Here is a 25,458-nt window from a genome sequence, read left to right on the forward strand (position 1 = left end):
GATATTGCTATTGTATGTATGCTTGTTCATTTGTGAATGTTAGATTTGGTTTGGTGTGAACAGTGGTATGAATATAGACGTAAGATTATATATTGTTCTGAGCGTGAGTTTGGTAAACATGGGTGTATGTGTTGAAGTAAAGTAATAAAAGTTGTGATTGCAAGTGTATGGGTCTGATTCATGGAAGTGTTTTATAATGGGGCAATCCCATAGGAAAACGTTCCGTGAATTGGGCCCTATGTATTTTTGACTCATTTATTTTAAGGTGTGATTGCAGGTGCCTGTTTTGAGGTAATTCAATAAAACGTATACATTATTTTCATTTATTATGTGACAATGTGGTGTATTTTTCAAATGTCTGGTATGTTTGTTATGCATTTTTTCTGTGTTTAGAAATATAGTTGTGTCAATGTTACTTTTTTAGTTGATATTTGTGATGTTATGGTTCCAACAATATTGCCTTTAATGTAGATTTTATGTTATGTTTACAGTTAATGTTGCTTTTATATTTAACAGTATGTTAAACCTTAACCTTAATATTACCAACATTTGCCGATATGAACTTTGAGTTAGTAACCCTACATTTATTTTAAAACAAATCTCAATTGTATTTATATTTTTTGGTTAATCCTGGTTAGCTATCCTTTCATAGTGACTCTTGAGTGTCTAAGTGTTTATATTAACATTAATACTGGTATCGCCAATGTTTGTAGACTTTACGTTGTATAGATATTAACCTTGAAAAATTTTAGGAACATCTTTTTCCACTGATTTTCATGTTACCATATTTTGAGGAGGGTATTGCATGGCGTGCATAAGTAGCCGTGAAGCTACAACCATTTGTTTGTCAATGAACAATTGCAAACTCTGAAACTATTTTCTTTGCTAATTCTTGTTATTTCATACATTTTTATGGCTGGTCCTAGAAATTGAAACTACAACCGTTTATTTTTCAGTGAACAACTGCAAACACCAAAACTATTGGTTTGGGAAATGCTTGTTATTTCTTACATTTGTACATGTGTAATTGGTCACAGTAGTTGAAGGAATTACCATGTCTTTGTCAGTGAATAACTTCCAACACCGGAACAATTGTCTTTGCCAATGCTGATCATTTCATACATTTTTACGTGATTTGTGAAAGTGATTTGTCATAAAGTAGTGGTTTTGTCAATACTTGTTATTTAGTACATTTGTAGACAGTGATTGGTCAAGGTAATTGAAATTACAATCATTTGTCAAAGAACAAGTGCAAATTCCCAAACTATTGGGTTTTGACAATGCTTATTATTTTGTACACTGTTATGCATGTGATTGGTCGTAGTAATTGTAGGTACAACCAGTTTGTTGTCAATGGACAACTGCAATCAGCAAAACTATTGGCTTTGGATTTGCCAATGCTTGTTATTTATTATATTTTTAGACATGTGCTTGCTCATAGTAATTTAAGCTGTGGCCATTTGTTTGTCAATGTAAAATCCCAAAATGAAATTGTTATTTCATAGTTTTTATATGTGTGATTTTTCATAGTAATTGAAGCTATTGCCATTTGTCATTGAGCAATTGCAATCAGTGAAACCATTGGCTTTGTCAGTGCCTGTACTTTCATGAATTTTTACACGAACAATTGTTCATAGCAATTGAAGCTAAACCATGTGTTAGTCAACACATACAAATAGCAAAGGTGTTGGCTTTACCAGTGCCTGTTATTTCCTACTTTTTTTACAGAAGTTATTGGTTGTAGTAATGGTATCCACACAAAATCATTTTTGTTTAGCTTACCTTCAATTTTGAACAACAGAGACATTCATTATGACTGTGTATATTACCTCAAAAGCATGCTTCTTTCTCCAAGAAAATGTTGTCTTATAGGGCAGTGCTAATATAAACATAACTTTAACAACCCAATACAACTTTCAAGGTGGCAAACCACAAACACATTTTACACTTGTAAGGAATCATCAGTGTGGGGTATTCAGACATCCTTTTTTGTGGGGCATTGGGGTATGGTTAGCAAGACAGTGAATTTAATTTTATGGTGGGGCTAACAATGCATGGAAAACTATTTGACCTGAAGTGTGAGAGTGAAATAAGCCATGTCGACCAAGAAGCCACACCGGCCACCGAGCAGGCATCCCTGGAAGTACACCTCCACTTCAAAGCCACTGATCAATGCATTGTGGGTATGCATATTAGCTTAAAAGTATGCATTGTGCTCCAGAAAATTGTCTTGGTATTATAGGGCAGTGTTGTTTTATACACACATTTATCATCGCAAAGCAGACTTTTCTGCAGACAACAATATATTAATTTCTCCCTCATTAGGGATCGTCGGTGTGATACATTCAAGCCTCCTATCGATTAGAGTAGTGGGGTATGTTTAGCTAACTCCATTAATGTTATGGTGGGTTACAAAATGGATGGGAAAAAACACTTCTATCTGATTTGGACAGAAAATACTAAGAAGTTATAGGACTGCTGCTGGATAAAAAAAAAGAGATTCTGGTGATGGTCAGCACGAAGCCCAAGCTTCAGGCTTATTCCATCTTCAAGACCTTGCACTCCTATTTTTATTGGACACGAGATGTGAGGCCTCTTTACTCTGAATTCAAACTGGATGCTGGTCCTTGCTTAGCTTTTGTTGGTTGATGGTCTGGCATCAGGCCGCATGAATGTTCATGCCTATTTGGATACTGCATTCATGAGACAGTAGCCTATTTTTGGTTATTCTGCCAGCATGCCATGCCCTGAGAGCCGGCCTGCCATGCCCTGAGAGCAAAATGGCTTAAGGCACGATTTAAAGAGGCCAGTGTAAGACATGTTGATGAAGCGTTGGTATGATTGTCCAGCACAATATGCCTGGAGTGACCAGGCTTGCGAATTTTGTCTGGAAGGTAAGAAGTGCATTGGCTATTATGCACTGTGTAGTATGATTGATAGTGCTGTTAGGACTGTTACGGTTCAGGATTTCTTGGATCATTTAATCCTGACCTTTTCCCCTGTTACTGTATTTCTGAATGACCTTCAATCTTAGATATTACTTGTCTATAACCTGTGATTGGTATTAAGATTGTTAAACCTTAGGGCGGGGATAGGGCTTTGCATTTCAATACTGTATTTTTTGCTAATATTGGGCCTCATTAGGACCCTGGCGGCCATGTCATTACGGGCCGCCCTATTACGAGGACTGCTGCGGGTCACGCTAAGGAACGCCTGGTCAGACCAAGCGTCCTTAGCGGGACCCGCAGCAGTCCAGGATGCTAACAACGGACCCGTTATTAACGAGCCTGTTGTTAGCATCCTCCCCATTCCCATTTTTGCCCTATCGGGGCTCAAATGGGAATGGGGATGTACCGGGTCCCGCGAAAGGGATTTACCGGGCCCTCCAAGGACGCAATGGGCCGGTAAATCCCCTTTTGTGGGACCCGGACCTGGTACCCTGTGTGTGGGTAGCCATACTGCTTTCAGCGGTATGGCTACCTCCATACTTGTAATGAGGCCCATTGTCTTCTTTCCATCTAGTGTACATTTATGGAAACATTCCAAGCAAAACCAGAATTTAATTGGGTTGACGTATTACCTTTAACAGCTGTTACGTTGGGTGTGGAATATTGTGTTTATCTAATGTGAAGGAACTAAATGCAGTATTGAGGACATCTGTCCTTGTAATATTTTCGACAACATAGTACCCTTATATGAAAGTGCAGTAGCTCTGTATTATAATATGCCACATTAACCTGCATAACATGGCAGTAGTGGGGCATTTGAGATTGCACTAGGCACATGATGCAGCACATGGACATTTGAACTTTAGTTATTATGTCTGTGCCTGCAAAGTGAGGCTATAACCGACATATTATGTAGGCACCAGGATATGTCCATTTCTAACTAGCATAACATGATAATATGTGGCCTGTGAGGCTACAACTGGCTAACATGGAATTAACTAGTTTTGTGAGGCTGTACTAGCATAAGAGGACAGTTCCTCTGGTATATGCTGGTTATGCTGGATGTATTCATGATGTAATATGATTGTACCTTTTTTCATATCAAGAAAGCACTTTGTGTTATCATCAAAGCCAAAGGTACAGTAATGCCATTTCCTGGATTGTAATCTCAGTCAAGGGTCATGTGATGTCATTGGGCATCTGAAGTCACTTCTTATAGCGCTAGTGAAAAGATGTCCCTGTGAAAGCCATCTGCACGGTTATGGTTTGGGGCTAGAATCTGAGGTCCCAAAGCCACTTTTTCTTTTGATTTGCAGTAGGAAAACTTGTAGTGATGCACTGTGAGTATGGCAAATACCTCTTGTAAATCCATGCAATTTAATCGTAAGTGACTATTTCAATTTAAATTGAATTATAGCCCTCCCTACAGGTTTTGTTTAAATCCCAAATATATGAATGTGTGAAATGCCCTTCTAACTCCTTTACAAAATGTAAACGCAGCATGTGTTGGACTGCAGCACTTATAAAGTTTCAGTGGGTTTTAATAATTTTATCTTTATGAAATCCTATACTTAAAATAGAATTTAGGAGCAAGTCTTGCAGAAGGTGCAATGGAAGCTTTGGCTTTGAGAAATTCCATAAAGGCGTTACTATTGTACTTCAAATTTGACAAAAACCCAAACATGTTAGCATTGCTTGTTACAATGTAATTGGCCAATGATTTGCTTCCTAATGTTATCATTGAATCGCTGCTCAAAGTACCTGTAAAAACCTAATTGTTTTTGTCAGTAATGTGGGAAACGCCCTAATGATCTTTGGCTTTCCAGGGAAACAAAAATTGTGTTGGGTGAAAAGACACACTTTCCTTTTATGCAGACTCCCCACCACAAGATGTGTATCACACTTTGCACATTTCTTTTTTTTTTAAAATGTATTGAGAAAATATACATGTTCCAATTTACTAAATTCCCATAAACATCAGATATCAGAGTGCATCAGTAAGCCAAATAGTCCAAAAAAGATTCGTTTTGTATCACATAATGGCTATTGGAAAGCAAAACGGTACTCAGCATATGCATGTGCTTTATAAACAGACACATGTACTTTACCATCGGCCTAGGAAGCAAAGGGAAAAGTAAAATAACGACACAAAAGACAGGGCCAAAAGGAGAAGGGCGAAAGGAAAAAAGCACACCAATTACACGCAACAAAGAAAGATCCACTGTATGAGTCATCAAATTACCTCTAGAACATCAATTTATCATTCATTTGTTTCCTGTTAAACACAATCTTCTAATATATTGCGATAAGATTAGATTAGATTTATCCATGCACACTTTAGACTGGAGACCTTTGGTGCCCAGCAACAGACAAACAATTACAGAAGGAGGAAGTGGGGAGAGCAGGAACACAAAGAAAAAACAACACAAAGTAAATCAAATACAATGCGGTTGGCCAATCCTCCTTCAAGTGGGATGTAATGGTATCCAGTCAATATGTCGAATTTTTTTTTCGAAATACCAAAATGTCGAACCAAAAGTGCCGAATTTTATTTCTTCGAATGTATTGTTTTTTATTTCATAGGGTTTAGTTTTGTTTAGTTAGCAAAAAAAGATGTTTTTAAAAAAGGGGGGGATTGAGCAGGGGGTTCCCCCCCCCAAAAAAAAACAAATGTTAAAAAAAAGGCATTCAAATAAAATTTTCCCGGCACTTTTGGTTCGACATTTTGGTATTTCGAAATAGTGACTGTCGGAAAAGTCACTATAAACCGGATGTAATAGCACAGAGGATAGCACAGGGGCAATGCACTGGTCTTCGATGCAAGACCATGCAGCGCAACAGATGTTCAAATCCTGGAACCGCGCTTACAAACCGAACTCGGGTACTGTATTAGGCATATTATAACAAAACAATTAAATAAAATAAGGGCAGGCATAGCCGTATTTGAGCAAAGAGCTGAAAATGTCAATGTCAGGAACTGCCTTGTCCCTTGCTGAATACAGAATGTGGTAAGAACTTTCACTGATTTGGAGCGTACAGTAGATAAATTAAGCATGCAGGCTAATGACAACTTATCTGCTCTAGATGGCAAATGATGAGGACCAACCACAATACAGAGAAGTAGGGAGGGTGCAGGAAGCTTTGCATGTTGCTCCGGAGGATTCTGTCACCTGCTGACACACAAAGTGATTTGGCGTCTGTGGGGGCAGTAGCTCACAGGACCAAAAGAGGGGCTTTACACACGACCAGGTATGAGTCGGCACACATGCTTAGGAAAGTGGCAACACGCAGGCATGGATCAGGGGGCATGGTGCAGGATCTCAACAGGGCAGCACACAAGATGAGCATATGGGGCATCACACACAATCACAAAGGGGGAAGCACAGAAGCTTAGGTGACTGGGTCAAGGCCCAGAATGTGGGTAGTACACACGGGCTCAGAGGGGGAACAGTGTGCATGCTCACAAGGGGAACAGAGTAGGTAAATATGACTTCCTCTAATTATGTCCTATTGTGATAGTTCACACATTGGATACAGCCGTCCAATAACTTTCCAAAACCTGGCAGCTGTCTTAATCATAGAATCCTCCAGCATAGTTTTTGTCCTTGGTTACTGTACCTTCGAGACTTGTCTTTTGATATAATTAGAGCTCTGCGTGCCCCACACATTGCCCCAGCTCCGTAACCGGAACAGCACCAAAAACATAAAGAACAATAGTAGATCCATCTTTTCCATGCATGCACCTGTAAACAAGTGCATCCTATCTAGGAACTCTCTCCAAAACTGTGTGGTAGTACTGGAGCCCTTGGACTGATGACTCAGAATTCCCCTACGTTACGCATAACGCCAACATCGGTACAAATCTACATGTCCCAGAATAAGCATCCTCACCACAATCCATTACACATTATATGATCCGTTCCGGTGTGTATGCTTTAATGATAGGTCTACTTTGCGAACTTCTGGAATATTTTCATACAAACATTATTTGGAAGAAATCATGAATGTGTGATATGTATGGTGAAATTTAAGAAGGATTTTCTTCAATGCATTCTATTTATTCCTGGGTTACTTGTTTGGAATAAAGTAGAATACATTTGGTATTGACTTCACTTGTCATATAGGTTTGTGTGCAGTGCATTGCAGTGGGTTGGTACATCATCTCCACCCAATGCAGTGCACACAGCATGGCCTAGCTATCTGCTGTGTGTCTGTGTGATTGTTGTCTTGATATGGGTGCAGGGAGGAGGTTGCTACTGTTTGGCACTACTGATCATGTATGTTGTTGGATTGGCGGTCTTGGTTATGATAATGTGTGATGCTTGTGTGCTGCAGAGGTCCGTTTGCCTAATTCTGCTCGCATTTCTGTTTGACCTGCTTACCGAGTTTATTTGCAATCAGCCTTTTTTGGGGCTTTGGTGTGACCTGCCACTCATCCCACTGTGTACTCTGTTCAAGTGCAAATATATTCAAACTATTTTACAGTGTCTCCACTTGTACATTGGCAAGATCAGTAGGGCCATAAATATGTCTGTGGATAGAAAGAGAGTTTACAACGTACATCGTTGAGGGAGATTTGAAGTGTTGACGTGATGATGCACATATCAGAGTCTAGTGTCATTCACTTCTCATACTGTTATCTGTTAGAGCTAATGCATGGTTAAGATGCCCCTCATATTAGAAGGCAGACACAGACAATAGGCCTCATTACACGTTGTGCGGTAACCATGGCGCTATTAGCGCCATGGTTGCTGCCGGTATTTTAACGTGTCCGTCTTGGTAGATGGCAGAATTACCGGCCTACTCCAAGGTGAGCAGGGCCGGTAATTCCCCATTCACCAAGGCCCTTCCCCATTCCCATGTTTGCCCCCATAGGGCATAATGGGAATGGGGAAGGTGGTAATTACGGTACCGCAAATTGCGGTACCGTAATTAGCACTTAGGTCCCTTTGCGGCACCCTACTTTAACGGCTGGTAAGACCAGCCGTTAAGGTCGGGTCCCGCAAAGGGAACTCGTGGTAAGGCGGTAAGGGTTTACCGGTACCGGTGCCCTTACCGGTACCGGTAAACCCTTACCGCCTACCTTGTAATGAGGCCCAATGTTTGTTTGCAGGATCTATTTGATGTCAAAGCCCTCTGACACACTTAGAATGACATTCCAACAATTAACTGTAAATGTGGAAGTGAAGTGCAGTACAAAACACCAATACATATTTACATTTATGTGTATTTTCTCTGGAGCACAAATTAGATGAGCAAGTAAAGTAAATGAATGCTCCAGCATTTGCACTGCCATTGATTTTCATGCTGGAGCAAATGCTGGACATCTCTATGGGGTCCACCGGATCTATGCACCAGTGTGTACATTTACAAATAAATGCTGCCCGACATGTTTGCATGTTGCTCGCATTGTTTACTTGTAACTGTGATCGCTGCTTACAATGCACATAGCAAGCGGTGCTCACAATGTAATGAAAACGCTGCCAGCCAGCATTTACTCGCTTTACACGGCGGAGTGCAAATGTGCAGGGCAAATAGCAGCATACACACCTGTACACTCTGCCGTGCAAATGACGAACATTTGGTGGTGGCGACCTAGCTATGCCTGAGTGCAAACATACCAGGTCACTGCCGCCAAATAACTCAACGAAGCAAAATGAGCTCCTCAGTTTAAATTTGCCAGCAATACATTTCCCTTAAATAGTGAAGACCAGAAAACTAAGGAAAATGAAATGGATTAAAACAAAATGGGGGAACATTTATATTGCACTCTGTTTTAATAACATTGGACTCCTGCTCCGTTTTGTGTTGCATAGGTATTGCGTGGGTGAACTCTATTGAAACATGGAGCAGCTAGTGATAAACAATTATGTTTGCATTGTGCTGGCATTTTGCCCCAGTGTGATTGTAAAACAAAGGATGATCTCCTCCAGTAAAGTACACAAGGCTGTCATTGCAGTTTACATAAACTTGGCAGTTACAGGACTGATGGGTATGTTTACTAATCTTTCCCACCAAACACCTAATGCATGTTGCACCCAGATGATGCCCGTTATTGTGTGGTGCCTAGGGGAGGTATTGATTGTTGCTTATTCTGCAGCAGATATCATCTCTGCAACCATCAAATGCTCTTTCTTCCAAAAACCAAGAGTCCCCCACAATTATTCCTGGATTGTCATTCGTTTAAAAAACCTTACCTATGGTGATCTACCCAGATAGCCACAATCTCTCACACCTCATTTCCAGACAATAATGTTTGAAAAGTAGATGGTAATCTAGCTCACGTCAAAGCTACAGTGAAGCAGTTGGGTGACGGAAACCCTGTTTTTGTTTTTAACCCAGGAAGAATCACAAACATTTCTCTTTTTTCGTACATGCAAGTACCTAATGACGAGGATGATGTATGACTCTCGACCCTGTTGGTCTATTTGCCAGTTGTCAGGGCCTTAGGGCCTTGGAGGGTGGGCACTAATGCCACTTAATAGCTTACAACCTAAATTAATGTTTCAGTGGAAATCAAGGGCCGTTAACAAGGCACAAGGGCAATTAACTGTTGTTAGACCCCTCACACATGAGCCTTAATGCTATTAAAACTCAGGTACAAGTTCAGTTGTCCTGTTACGATACTGCTATTCATGTTCAGGAACGTCACTGTGTCCGAACATGAACGCTGGTGATCAATCTTGAGGGGGGAAAAAGATGCCTGTCAAATAAACTGCCTCTGTGCCAAGAGCCAGTGCAGTCTCCTTTCTATGGACGGGGATCAAGCATGCAGGATACTGTTCTGCAGCAAACCAGTGCAGCAGAAAAGTGTGGCCTACAGGTAACAAAATGACGTGTAGAGTGGGGGTTAGCTGCAACGAGAAGAGGGAGCCTGACCGAAGAGCACATACAGGTAACCAGCCAGTGGACTCAGAATTGCAGGATTCTTATGGCCTGACAGTAAAGGGTAAAGAGGACCCAACATACAACAGTAGCGGCCGTTGGCAGAGTGAGTAAGCTAAACCGTTCTTTGGAACAGCGATGCAATACCAGCAACTAGGAGCCGGCACTGTGATCCAGCCAATCAGGTGGCTAGAAAGGCAGGCTGAAACCTACAATTTCAGCCTGTGTTTTAAGCTGCCTGGCGGCTAGTTCCTCTGGCCACCATCATTTCCCCACCCTCTGTTGCCTTATTTTTTAGTTATTTTTTCGTTTACCCCAACCTCAATTACGTATTTGTTGCGGCGGCGGCGCAGGCTACTGCTGCAGCATCCCGACTTCTCCAGCGACTATGGAAAGGGAACAGCGGTTCTGTATGGAGCCCAGCCTTCCCTTTCCATGGTGGCCATCTTAGCACAGTATTTTCATTCATTGAACGGAACGTTAGTGTGTTAGTGGTCTACTGCTTAGGAAGGGAATCATGGAGGAAGGAAGACTCCTTTGAGATCTAGACGCCGAGATACCTGCACGCCACATGGGAAATTAAAGGACTTTGCCCGCATTAAGCCCTGCGACGGTTCTGCACATCAGGGATGGATGACTTTATGCTTCGACTGTCACATCATTATTTACCAGTCTAAACATTTACTATGTCAAGTTGGTAGCACACACCAATGCGATTACAAATTATTTAAAGTGTCATGAAGATGGCTTGGGTATGAAACACAGATTATCGAGCCGAAACTCGAGTAGAGACCATTTGTACAAGCTCCACTGGACAACAAAAGCTGGATAGCCCATACGAATTAGTTGGAGAATTACTGTATCAGAACAAGACATTTGATACATGCCAGCATTTTCATATCATGGTGCATTTAATGGTAAAACAGCACGTCGCACTTTGGGTAAATCTTTAAGACCTACCATCTTTATAAATTCTCTATTTTGTGCTTTGTGCACTACATGAATGAATAAGGTATGGGAATGAGTGTGGTTTTGACCGTATGCATTTCATTTTTGGTTGCAGGTGGTTGTGTGTGTTCAATTTGAAATAACTGTAGAACTATAGATTTAGCTATGTATTTTAAATGAATTAATGTTTTTATACATTGTGCTCCCTCTTTTTTCTATATATAAATACAATAAAGATTATTGTGATAACAATTGAAGGCGTGTTCCATTGTAAAGAGATTGCTAAAGAGAGAACAATTGTTAAATGCCATGAGAGTTTGTATATACCCAAGGTATCTACGTTTTGTGTAGTGTGTCCTATATAGCAGCCCGTGCAAATCTCCAGCTGTCCTGCTGCCTCACCATATGGCGTGCACGGATCAAGGAAGCAAAATGCAACCAATGTAAGGCCCACAGACCAGGATCTGCCAGCGCTGCCGCGAGTGTGCATTACTGCAACTGATGCGCCCTCAAGTACGAGTCCCAGTCCCGTATTTATCTGTCACAGCCTCTGTCATCCCTCAGCTCTCCAAAAGCACTGACTTGCAAGACACGCACCTATTGTGCAGGCGATACGGCCGCTGGCCAATCCACGGTCCAAACCTCCAAATATCTCAATCCTGACGGGATCGCTTGCACCAGGATCCACACCACCGCTGCCTGGAAGGTTAAACTGCTCTTCGATCCCTCAGGCAGTCATCCTGAGGAGCGAAAAAAAAAAAACTACATGGGCCAGCCTTCTCGTTTAGTCAGGATCTTCACTAGAATTCAGCCATCTTCTATGGGCTCTCAAGTGCTCCCCATTTATTCGGGCTCATCCAGCTTCTAAGAGGTCTTGTTCCAAGGGCAAGTACATTGCCCCTGAGGTATTCACCCTAACCTGCCACATTTGAGAAACTAATAATCTGATTGTCACAAACCCAGTGAAGGACATGATTAATCATTGCTTGACAGAGGACACTGTACTTTTCATGCTAAAACGTTTATAGTTACTTTTCAAAAACAAAATTGCAACCCAACAGACTGAGCTGACATTTGTTCCACATCAGCTCCAGGCAGGTTTCAGAAAGAGGAACTGACTCAGCTGTAAGATCATTATTGCATGATCTTTGCTGATCAGGACAATACTACTGCCTTGATCTTGCTCGATATATCTGCATCACTTGGTATGGTCTACCTGTCAGTTCTGGCTGATCGCTTGGCCAGCTAGGCATCAAGGGAATTGAGGTTCAAAAGTGCCAGTACATTCTCTTCTCTCGTGCGCAATGTACCATAGGGCTTTGCATTTTCGACTTATTTTATTTATTTGATTTTGGCATTTTTAGAAGCGCAGCCAGTCCGCTGTCATCTGGGTGCTATGTGACAGTAAGACAGAGAATAACAATTAGAGACGCACCCTAAGTCTCTAACAATTAGAGACGCACCCAAGGAAGCACCCTAAGTCTGAGATAAGTCTTCTGTGTGCTTGTTTGGAATAATTTAAGGTCAATTAGAGTGTGGGCATTATCAATCCTGTGAGGTAACAGGTACTCAGGAGAATTGAGGCACTCTTCGCAAAACTTGATGAATTTATGTTTGTATGTTAAGACTCATGTGTTCTCTCTGTGCAACAGCAAGGAACTGGAGGTCTAGAGTCACTATGACTGAGTTATCCTTGCACTAGAGAACATGATTCTTTGAGGAGTTCCTACTGTTTTTGTTGCTCATGTGCTTACTGTTTCTGGCTGAGTTTTCAGCAGTTCATGCAGTCATTAAGTGTTCTAACTGTGGTTTGTCTGTCATGCCATCATTATATGTGTCCTGTGCCGCATGTTCCTTTAACGGTCATGTCACCATTTAGTGGTGCCCATGAAGACAGTTAGGTGAAGTGTTCTAGCAAGTAGATTCAGGTTTGAGTAATTTCCATAGGCTCGCAGTGTGTATTGTATGTTGTTTTTCCCTATAACCCCCCCTTCCTATCCAATCAAGTTCCCTAACCCTCGCTTCGGTTTCCCTAATTTCCCCTTACCTATCTACAGCTTCTCTCTAACCCTCTTCCCCCCCAATGTCAGCCTCGGTGTGTCCTGTTAGTATCACTTCAGAATGCCATACACTACTGGAGTCTGTCCCGCAAGCCTGTTGACCACAGACAAGGTCCAGCAACATCAGGCAGTGTGAAAACCGTGGGCTTTCCGACCTACACCAATCTTTCTTTTGAGTACCAAGTGAATGCTACTTGCAAGGCAATGGTTAATTACCACAGGATCTTGAAGAGATTATTTCCTTGTCTTAATTTTCCACAGAGTTATTGGCCTCACATAAATGGTCCGCCCAAGCTTAGATAATGCCAACTTGGTTTATTTGGGCCACTGACGTTAGTTACTGCTAACTGGCTTTTCGTGGATGCATAACTCATCGACTCGCCTCCTGCATTGGCTGCGTCTTTGAGACAACATAATTCCTGCTCTATGCAGGAGCCTCCACTGGCTTTCCATGTATAGGTGAGACATGTTTAAGACACTCTGCCTAGCTCGTTAGGCAATGCATGGTATCAATAGACCATGTATTTATGATAAGATTCTGCATATGTTGTGTGTATGATCCTTACATGTTTTCCCCAAGCTGTGAAATGCCATCCAAGGAATGTGTTGCACCAATATTAACTTAGGATATTTGAGAAGCTGTTCAAAACCCATCTGTGTCCTACACAATGTCATGTCCTTCTTAGTGTGAAGCTGCATCAGGCACCAAGAGGTCAGACTAAGCAACCTTGTGCTTTATCAGTTTCGGTCATTCTATTTTCGATATTCTTCAGTAGCCCCTTCATGGTCATCAGATCCAATTCTTTAGACCTTGTATTCTGAGTGATTTTGCTTATTTGATCTATATTATTAGACAATGTGGGAGTGACTAGGTTTGAGATTTCTCATGAGTCTATTTCAGGAGCTAGGCAATGGATGCAATTTGGCCCAACGCCCCAGAAATCTAAGTGAAGGTTGCAGAAACCCCATTGTGATGATCTCAAGACTGGGGCTATCTGGTTGCTTTGATTAAGCACAGGCATAACTTTCCTGCAAGGTTCAGACTCTGTGGAGTTTTTGAAGATGTTTCTTAACCAGACATGAGTGCAAGATGTCACAAGGCACTATCTTGCCTTGACTGCACCACTAATGTGTTGATTACTGCATAATGTTCACATAATAACAGAAGCCCCTTTTGACAGTATTGACAGTACTGACTTGGGGGCTAAACAAGAGGTATTTGTTGAACAAGATACCTATATTTGTTCACTTTTGTCTCCTGCACTGGGTGCTGCCCTAAGTGCAGAGGGACAGGCCAAAGTGAAGAGTTCCATTCTTAATGACCCTCCATAAAAGCTTCTTATGCAACCCCTTCAGAAAGAGAAAGATTACCTTCATGCAGCAGAAGGTGAGAATGAGGCTCGAGATGATGTGGTCCCCATTTCTATGGGATCTAGGCTCATCCCTAAACAGAGAAGTCACCCATGTGCATTGGGAACCCAACATATTTTGAAGGCATGCACCACAGGCTCTATGCATAAGTCTTCCACCAAATACGAATCCAGTGAAAAATGCAACAATGCTGTGGTCACCACATTTCACTGTGTACCAGGCTCTTTCTTGATCAGCCACCCTTGCACTGCGTCCGGTCCCACCACGTACTTAGGGGTTGTAACTCTAACACTGCAGTCCCTTGTTCTCCTTGCACTACCCAGAGCTGCGCTGCCCTGGCTGCACTTACTCAGAGCATTGCTGTCTTGTTTTCTCCTCTTCTCTCCCTTGCACCCTCCCCCACTATTTCCACTTGCACTTCTCGTTCTTTCACTTGCATGATCTGAATGACACAAGGCCTAGTAAGATTGTTTGTCTTGTCCTCCCTCTGTCTGCCCTCCGTTGTCTTGTCGCACCTAGAAACACCTGTGTACAGGCGCGTTATAAATGACTTATCATATCACTAACACTTGCACTGTTGCAATGGGGATCCATTTTATGCAAGAAAGGTCAGTGCCACAAAACCCTATTTTAATCCAGTGCCTCAAACATGGTATGGCACTCTTGGGTCTTTTGGTGCATTGAAGCCTGACCCTTTGTCTTGCAGGCAAGAACATACTGAACCTTCTGTGTGCTTCTTCCTCCTGCAAGCGTCCTTCTTTTTCTTAGAAATATACTTTTGTTCCAAATTTACATAGGCCTTTTTTCTGGTTCGTAGCACATCAAAGAAAAAGCCTCCCACTCCACCTCGTGCCCCACTCCACCTCGTGCCACACTCCACCTCGTGCCCCACTCCACCTCGTGCCCCACTTCTCAAGTTAACGCTCTACTACTTCTACCTGCAACGCCCACTTACCTTTTTCCTACTGTTAACTTAAATGATCAGCAACATCACTGCATGTGTCTTCCATTTCACTTTTCTGCTATGAACAGTGTCACATTATGCCTTCCTGTCACAGGACCATCTGGGCTCATGGCACCTCAGCACAGTGCAGAAAGGGAGCACATTATACAGGTTTCATCCTCAACATCTGTCACGTTTTTGTCAACATATTTTCAATTTGGTGTGACAGTTTGAAAGCATGAAAACTCTGGTTTGTAGCCAACCTAAGGTCTACCTTGGCGACATAAATTAAGTAATAAAGATGAATATTAAAGTTGCAAAGTTGTCAGCATGAGTTTTCCCATAGATGTGTGTGGCTACTACACAAGCTAAATGCATAAAATGATTGGTATATGAGAAAAAAGTTACTCAAATGCGCCAGCTCCTTAATCAAATAGTTTCCGTTTAGTGAGTCAAATCAAGTTTATTGACATAGTGTTCAATTCTCATGTCTGATTTGCAGAAATCAATTCTCAGTGTTAGCTTCACACTGGTCTCATTGGATTCTCATATCTTGTTTTCAGAAATAAATTCTCATATCTTATTTTCAGAAATCAATTCTCAGAAATCAATTCTCATATCTTATTTTCAGAAATCAATTCTCAACAAGTGTTTCCCCATTGCTAGTTGCAATGGTTCCTCAGGAGAAAAAGGTAAATAGTATTGGTCTCCACTTGGTATGACCGGTTGCATATGATTTATTTAGTTTGGTGTCCTTAATCAGGAGCTCATATATTGGTCCCATATAATTAGTTATGCTTCAATAGTTATTTCCATTTTCAAAAATGCCAAAATAAGGTTTACTTGGTCTCCAAAAAGTAAATTAGTAAGTCTATGGTAAGCCGTGCATCCTCCTCGGGTGCTTTTAAAGCATGGTAATTTCATGTATCTTGGATGTTATTATGAATATGTTATTAAAGCAATTTGGATAAAATACATAATCCACAATGGGTGCATGCACATGTTAAACAAATGGAGGGGCATGGAATGACTCATGGGTTCCGGGTTCTATGTCTTTTTATGGCAAGTTGTGTCATGTCAGCTTTTTCTCCTACCAATTTTTCCCACTGTTTATTTACCGTGGGGGAACGGCCGCATCCACCCTTCTGCCAAACACTTCTCCCCAACCAACACCCACCCATCCCTAGGCCCATAGTTCCTTAACCAAACATTCCCCCCGCTTTATGCGACAAAAACATTGGTAACACATCAGCTGTAGAAAAGAGCTGCAGTGAAAGAAAATGCGCTAAAAAGACTGGATACCATGGTATCTGGTGAATCCATTGATGGACTTTCCATTGAATTAACTTCCATCGAGGGATTTGCATCGAAAAAATATGCACCGAATGCATGTTTTTAAAGGGTAAATGGTTAATTTTTGTTGGTGTGTGTTAAAAGGTAAAAAACGGGGGGTTTAAAAAAAATTAAAAAATGCATTCGATGCACATTTTTTTGATGCAAAAATTAAGATGGAAAAGACCCTTGATGGAAAATATTCAATGCCATAAATCGGATACCACGGGGTCCAACACAACCTATTTCCTGTGAGGGGCACTAGATGAAACTGATTTGTGCCTTATGATGGAAATCATACAGATCATTCCATTCACGTGCTTAAAATCCCTGTCGTTTTGGATGTTCGGTAGAGGATTATAGTATTCGTCTGTAGTGTAGGCCATGAACAGAGCCTGGGGGATGAGGGCTGCAGGTGTCTCTTCATCAAGACGGCACCAAAAGATCTCCCCTGGTATGTGCCAATGCTGCTTCTATTAATCTGGCAGGTGTGAATCCCGAAAACATATTTACATCCTCCTTTTATTTCATCAAGTAATGCTCAGGATCTTAGTTATGCCAAGTATATTGGCAACCAGGTGGACGCTCAATCTGACTTCAGATTCAGCATTGGTCTTTATCAGGCATGCCGCTATAGCAACATTCCTGAAGGGTGAGCTCATGTCCATGCATGAGTGAGTCAATCAGATTACTGGTGTCTGAGGCGAGTGTTGCAAACATATCGATGGTGGCTGGTCAGCCTACCGTTGGAAGACCAGGTTTTCAGAACTTAATCCGGGATCTGCTAAGTACTGATGGTTTGAAATGATGGGGAGGGTGATTGTGGCATAGGAAAAGTGATACGTAGCAATATAGATGGCCTGTAGTCATTGGTAATGAAAGATCTGATCAGGTCACTATTGTAGGCATTTTAGTCCAGGAGATTCTCGCAGTACTCTACATAAATGCATGCTTTGTTCGAAGCAGCTGTGGTGCGAAGGCCACATGATTTGCCATCTGGTAATAGGTTGAGAACATTTCTCTGAACTTGTTCAAGGCCTTGTTGAAACAGCTCGATAAGAGGAGCTTTGTTACCTTCATGAAGCCGTTGTTGCATTCCGTCATATCAATCTGGTAGAGGATTTAGCTGTTCTTGTGCATGGGTTTTCCCAAGCCTCTTTCTAACCTGTGAACCATTGGTATGGGGCTTTCCAGTTCCTCGCTGGTTAGTTGTTTGTTCACTGGGTTGATATTTATTTCTTCTGGTTTAAATGTGTTCAGTTTAATCTAAGACCTAGATTATATTTCCGTGCAGTGCCTCCAGAAGGCCACACTGGTTCAATTGAGTGGATACATCTCAGTGACGAGCAACATGTTGACCTCTAGATGTTACCTTTGATGATGCCGGCTAGGGCTGATAGGAGTGGTAGGCCAAAACATCTGCAGGGCTGCAGTTTGCCCATCACTGTTATAGCTGCATGGATAAACAATGTCCTGTGGATGCCAGGCGTGGAACTTCATTTGATAAGTCTGAGTTGGTACAGATCCCTTTGCCTGTTACTTTGTGGAAGTATTCTGTAAAGTGAGAGCAAGAAGTAGTCCACACCTAGTAGAAGTGGTAGCCTGAGATGAACGTATTCGGTGGAGTATGTAAACATAAGGTCTCGGTTTTGAACAGATGTAAGTGTGGGTGCATTAACATGCTATTGAAATATGTATACGCATTTGTGCATTGCTTGTCACATTCACCCACAGGTGGAGGTTACAGTTCAGCATAATTATATCCAGGGCGGAATATCTTCTCCACGATCACAAGCGATGACTAATAGTCTATGTTTCATGACACCAACTGGATCTTTTTACTCTATCATATCATATGCAAGTGTGGATTACTGCCCAATCAGAGACCACTGAGTCCTTTAATAATTCAATTATGTATTGTTACGTGGGATTGTATCCAATTGGTGTTGGAAAGAGTATGTGATATCAATTTGTGAATTTGCTGATGTGGAGAATTTTTTAAACAGAGACTGATTTTAATGAGAACAAAATACTTCACTTTTTAACTTTTATCAACCATTTGTGTGACTGTATTAACTGAGACATCAAGTGGCAAGATGAAGAAACAGAGTTAGAGTTGTGTAGTGCTCATTCTTTAATTGGACAAGGGTCTTGGGGTTGTCTTCTACTACTTGTCCCTATGTGGTCAGAGGTGGAACCAGGCCAGGAAGAGAGTGCTAGCACTTGCTAGTCCCTTCGAGTTGTCAAATAAATCATGGAACATGTTAGATCCTTGACACACTCAAAGGTCGAGTATACTGTACTTTTGTACTTTTTCTTTGCATTCTTGGATTTGATTAAGTATTTTGGGTCAGAAGGTCTTCACATATTTCAGTTAAAGCTTCACAAGGTGAGAGATATTGGAGTTAGATCCCAATATTCAGGGAGCTGTATATATACAGCAGGAAATCGGGTGCAGGTGAGCTCAACCTTTGGTATTGGGCAACTGATGATTGAGGAGGGACTAGGGGAAAGACAATTATCAATAACTTTCAGTCAATCTAAGGGTTGGCAGGAAGGCCAATACTCAGTTAATTGGATTGAGTTATGTTATTTTATGTGAACTTGTATAGCGCACAGTCACCTGAAAGTATCATGGCGCTGCTGGAGATGAAATGCAGAATCCAATAGGAAAAATATTCAAACAGATATGTTTTCAGCGCTTTTCTAAAAGCCCAGTAATTTAGAAGGTTTTTTATGGCCTTTATGGCCAGTGGGAGTCTATTCCACAATTGCGCCGCTGTGACTGAAAAGGCCCGACCTCCGATGCGAGTGCTACGGAAATGCGGGACTACAAGTAGACCTGCGGCCGCCGATCTTAGTGGCCACAAGGGAAGATAGCAAGTAAACTTGACATGTAAATACTCTGCCCCTTGATCATGCAAGGCACGATGCACTAAGCATAGTGCCTTGAAAGCAAAGCACTGTTTGACAGGCAGCCAATGAAGCAGACATAGAACCGGGGAAATGTGAGCTCCATAAGGGGAGCCTCTAGACACCAGGGCAGCCATGTTCTGGAGTCACTGAAGCCGCTGGACTAGACCCTTAGGTTGGGCCAGGAATTAAAAATTACAACAATCCAGACGACTTAATACTTGGGCTGTAACTACCAGGCGCAAAGATGAGAAGGAATAAACAGAAGAACCTTCTTTAAGATTTAAAGGTGGAAGTGGGCCGACTGGCAGACTGCCGCAACCTGTGTCTCCGTCGAAAGTGATGCAGATACCACTATACCTAGGTTCTTCACTTTAACAATAGGAACTGGAAGAGGGCCAAAAGATTATGGCCAAAAGGAAGACACCCAAAGTGAAGGATCATGGGGAGAACCCACTAGCAGCACCTCTGCCTTGTCTCCATTCAACTTCAGTGAATTGTGGTTCATCCATGCCCCCACGGCAGTCAGGCACTGAGACAAGCACAACGACACTTCAGCCTGCTCATGATTAAATGGATCAGGAGGTGAGTGTCGTCGTCATATGAATAGCACCTGATGCCGAAGGAGCGGATGAGACACACAAGAGGCCAAATGTAAATATTGAAGAGAATAGGAGACAAAGCAGATCCCGGAGAGACACCACAGAAGAGAGAGAACAGAGCAGAAAGAAAAGGGGTGAGAGCGAGAGTTTGGGTTCTGTTTGACAGGAACGAGGAGAACCAAGTGAGAACCTGGCCTGAGATCCCCGCTTGAGCCAGGCTGGTGAACAGGATGGGGTGTTTAACAGTGTTGAACGCCGCTGAAAGATCTAATAAAATCAGGGCCCCAACCCCGCCAGCATCAACCAACCTGGCCATATCATCTTGGACAGAGAACAGGACGGGTGAGGCATACTAATACATTCTATCTATCTTCTAGAATGTATCCTTACTAACTTTGAGAAGGAATGTCATAATCTAAAGAGGAGTAGAATTAGTTTGGATTTTATTTTTGTTATTTACTCTTAGTTATCCGTAAGGCAAACACTCTGCCAGTTTGTAGTTATATTTCAAGATTAGAAGGACTCTGCCTAAGAATGTGGATCTCTTCATAGAGTTCTGGATTTTCTGTAACCCTTATTTTTTCTCCTATGCAGTCTCTCTATTATTTCAATGCCATTTCTATAGTCTCCCTAGTGTGGGCCTTGTTGCAGCCTTGCAATAGTGTTTCCCCTTATGAGCGATCCATGATTGCTGCTACTTAAGTCTTTCTCTGGCTTCTGTCAGTGTAGTATTGTCTAGTTTATTTGTTAACTGATTCTTTCAAAACGTACAAGAACTGAGGTGCACCAGAGTGATGTACAAAATATGTACACATTTCATAAGATTTGCATCACAATACAAGAGATATGTTAAAAAACAGCCAAATAAATAACTGTACAGTCCCTCGCAAACCTGACTAAAATAAAAAAAACATTGAAAACTCGGACACATAAACATATGAATAACTAATATTAAAATACTATGTCCAAAAAGCTAAGCCTTCAACAGTTTCCTGAACTTAAGGGTCATTATTCTACGAAATTCAAGAAGTGAAGGCATTCCACCATATACCTGCTGCCTTTTTAGAAAGATTGCTACAAAGTTGAGGCATGGTGAAAACTTGTTGCCTCCAGCTGGTGGACCTCATGGCGCTGAACATTCCTCCTTCCACCTGGTAACACAAATTTGGAGGCCTTGTAAACTGCAGTATATGCAGGAACCGCCCTATTGACCAAAACAAGCTTGTATGTATGCTATATGTTCTATACGGATTGCTTCAGTATGTAAATGTTATCTATCGGCTAGGTCACAGGGTCTGTGAGAGCGGAAATGGATGTGTCATCGTTACAGCTACAGCATCTCCAGAATATGTCAGTCCACCCCAATGGCACAGCAGTGTCTGCCCACCGGTTTAAGGGTAGACCCTCATAAAGGTATGAGACACATTCCATGGTGAGGGCCTTGGTAGAAGCAGGCAGCATCCATGTAGCATGGACCCCGCTGCTCTGCACGGATCACTCAGTGGATAGTCCTTGACAATATGCTGAATAGTCCCAATTGCCTCTCCTGTGTTATTATCCATAGTCAAGCCTTTAGAGAAAGGTTGCGTCTGCTATTAAAGTAAGCGGAGATGGAACACAAAATGCCAGTCGGGTCAGCAAAGTATTAGCTAGGCAGTGGGCTTTGTTATAGGGAAAGGGTGGGGATTATCCACCAGTAACACCTGTTTTATTTGTATAGGATATGAGGCTGTGTGCACTAGCTGCCAATGGTACCCCCCCACACACACACACACGGGTGGGCAGTTTGGCAATTGTGTGGGCCTTGCAGAGTAGGAGGCACAACTTGTGACTTTGTGATACCTCAGGCGGTGGGACTGACAGGGTTGGATGCCGACCAGATGGGTGAACTTGCTGACTTCCATTAATAGGTGCCAAAAAGGTTTCATAACCTCAAGTCACAAGACTGCATGTGATGTTACTGAGGCATTCAGGAAGTAAGACATCTCTGTACCCGTGTGTTGTAGAGACATGTAGCTCATGGGTGTGTTGGCCATGTGCATGCATCTGTTATACGTCATGTCCACAGTTGGAGTATTGTGTGTGTGTGACTGCATATGCCCATACTGCCAGGGCATCAGCTTGGGCAGGCTCTGCGGCCCACTGCTCAGTCTGTCCCTGGGTAATGCAGTGCTTGTATGGGCACATTAGATTCCAGATGTATCTTCAAAGCCCCATCTTGAAAACCTCCTCTTCAGTCAGTGTTGGAGTTGGCGCACAATCCTCCGTTCCGTGGAGTCCAAGATCAGTCATCCTATGCCAGTGACAATGGAGGAGCAGAACGCGGCAGGCCACCTGAAAACCACAGTCTTTTTGTTTCTGCTATATTGCGGTGGCGCTTCCTTGCTGTGGGCAGTGTTGCAAGTTATCAATTCCCGGTCCCTCTCCATCATTGCAGTGCAGTAAGGTCCACCGCAGAGCTGTATGCATTACTGCTGTCAATTTTAAGAAATGGGGTTAGTGCATCATTCAACGTTCAGTTCCTTGAAATTAGGCTTCCACTCTGCAAAGTCTCTCTAATGCGCATGCTCTGCCTACAATCAAATCATTTAAAAAATAACCTATAATCATTTCATTGGGGTTAACAGATGGGTTGCACCTGGTTAGGTTCAAGTAGAGTTCATTCATTAGGTCAACCCATTCAAGGATGTCTGGTTTGGCTGAAGCAATGCTTACACTTGAGACTACTGTTTATTGATGTCCTTCGAAACTCTCAATTGATTTTCTATATTCTTTTTAAAAGGTTCTTTGGAGGTGGATCCTAAGCGTAAAAAAGAATTATCGGAAAAATATTGCATATCACAATTGGAGACATGCCTTCAATACGGCCCAGTGTATGTTTGCTGCTTTAAGAACTGGCAAAATTCAGGTAAGTTCAATGGTTGGTGCATAGTGTATGTTGTGCCCCCGTTAGGCTTCTTTCCACTTTAGGCAAAGTAAAATACTGCCTCCTTTCCCATCAGTTCCCCTTGAAGCAACATTTTGGTAGCTGTAGGGGGAACGAGGCACGTCCCGCTGTTGGCGTCTTAAGGCCGTTGACTTCTCTTGCCTAAGTATCCTTTGGACAGTTTGAAGAGTTCTTTTCTTGTTGTTAAGAAGTATTCGTCATCTTTAAAGCACCACTGTATATCATACAAAGAGGAGAAAGAATATTATTGATGTACAATCAGAATTTCATGATCATTATTACTAATTGAAAAGCTGGACTGAGTGGAGAGATCGTGCAATAGAAATGTCCTCTCCACCCCTATGTTACTGGGATTGCAAATTCAAAAGTAAGCATGTGGTTGATTGCACCAGCCCAATCCAAAAGCCCATACACAGCAACCTGATGGTTCTCGGACCCATGCAATCCCTGATTCGGATCCTGAGGACCACCTTAGCATCCGGGCTATATTTGGGCACCACTCCTCCATGGCTGTGGAGAGTGCTTTGATACATTTCTGAGTTTCCAAAATACCTGCCAACCACCTACTGTTCCCAATTTCCCATGGTGCACAGAGAAGGGGAAAGGTGTTAACCGTCATAAATTAAGACCATCCACGTCAACCGCACAAATGTGTCGCTGCCAGCGCAGGCCCACTTCATATGTGACAGTCTGGTGACCTCCTTTTTCTCAGATCAGGTTATCTGAAACAAATCACATTTTCTCGGATCCTCTGTCTGCCCTAGATGACATGGGTGCAAATGTATCATAGAACATGTGATGGGTGGAAGCTTAATCTCAAACAGGGACTCCACATCATTGTTTTATTTAGCTTGTCTGCCCCATTACAAAAGGGGACCAGCCATATGCAAATCTGCCTTTGTCCTACCACCATTGCCAACAATCCAACCCAAAACAGTAGGCCAAATCCCTCGGCACAGAAGCACAAGCAACCCCAGACATTGTTTCTGGCTTCTTGGGCTTCATCGGCAAGGTGCAGCTTGGTCTGTCTTTGTCAGCTTTGACACAGAAAGCAAGGAACACATGACTGGACATACCCTATCTCACTTAGGGAGATAAACTAGAATGAAACAAATGTGATTGGTGGAAGAATATGTGTTCATCTTAAGCACTGGTATTGCTCTGGGCAACCTTCCACACCATCTTTTTGTAGCCCATCGGCCTGGGTTTATATGTCACTTTACAACTTATCAGAATCGAATCCAAAAAATCCTCCTGGTAAGTATGTGCATGTCATCTGGAATTTACACGGATTCCTATGGAATCAACAAGCTTTTATCTGGTGCTGAAGGCTGACGGATTCCATACAAATCCATAGCATCTCTGTCAGCAGCAGCATCACATGCTGGTGGGGATGCTGTCCATTTTGTATTAAGCAGCGGATGGGGTGTGAGGGGTGGAACCAATCATTCGGATCCGTGCAACAAATGCACGAAACAAAACGTCGAAAATGATGTGGTTTATAAAGAACATGCATACACGTTTTATGCATTTTTTTATGAAGTGTTTTGCTTGAAACGACCTCAAAGAGTTTAAACGGCATAATGCAAAACCGATTCCCAATCTAGTCGCTGCCGTCTCAATAACCAATACTATTTTCATACTTTTATTCGTAATGGAATATTTATAATACATTTATTTGACACCACTAAGGGCCTGATTTAGATACTGGTAGTGACGTTAAAGCGTGCAACTTTTTTCTTTGCTAAGATTTTATATGTATGTCATAGTCAAGTAGTGCAAGTCATTTTGAAGCATTGAAATTATTGGATGCCATTTGACCAGTTGAGGAATAACTGCAATGTTTGGGGTGGATTTCATTCTTTGCAAAATATGTGTTAAAATGGAAATATCTCTCATGGAGATACGTGCATGCACGGAGCTGAGCACTGTTCTACTGAATTCCTCCAGAATGTGAAACTGCTTTCATAGGGGACATCAGTGTTTGGTCTGCTGAGATGACCAACTATTCCTGCACGGCCACACCTGTCTGCTCACTCAGAGCTGGCAGGATCTCTCAAGAGCAACAAGTTTGCCTTGGGAAGGAACGATGCAGTGCATCATGGGTTCACCCCCCAAACCAGCAGGTCTCGGGAGGATAGCTTGGGGGCAACGTGCTCAGCTTGAAAGCAAGACGACACGGCGCAACACAGGTTCGATCCCTGGGTCCGCACTTAGAATTCTCTGGGTATTAAGCCCATTATAAATAACCTATCATATCAGATCATACACTGAGTACCATATTATGGCTAAAAATGGTGGAAAAAAGTAAGATCAGTTACCAAGTTGCCATGCTCTCTGAAACAGGATACTTGGAGATAGAAAATGCCAGAATTATTATTATTTAGTCTTCGGAATGTCCACTGACGGTGCAGAGGAAGTCCATCAACCATTAACATCACTTCCTGATAAGGCAGTAGCTCCTCAAGCAGGGAAAATAAGAACAATGTACACTTCACAGACACAACAA

General features: G+C 42.2%; 1 protein-coding gene across 5 annotated transcripts in view; it reads left to right on the top strand.

Annotated features, from left to right (window-relative positions):
* Positions 1-25,458, top strand: part of PDE5A (phosphodiesterase 5A) — a 959,918-nt gene that overhangs the window by 783,874 nt on the left and 150,586 nt on the right. For all 5 annotated transcript variants that reach the window (XM_069630677.1, XM_069630678.1, XM_069630675.1 and 2 more), the window contains exon 13: positions 22,785-22,910. In XM_069630677.1, coding sequence (XP_069486778.1) covers positions 22,785-22,910 — 126 coding nt within the window. The remainder of the gene's footprint in view (positions 1-22,784; positions 22,911-25,458) is intronic.

The sequence above is a fragment of the Ambystoma mexicanum genome, chromosome 6q (genome assembly GCF_040938575.1).
Source record: "Ambystoma mexicanum isolate Mex_15411 chromosome 6q, UKY_AmexF1_1, whole genome shotgun sequence".
Taxonomy (NCBI): Eukaryota; Metazoa; Chordata; class Amphibia; order Caudata; family Ambystomatidae; genus Ambystoma; species Ambystoma mexicanum.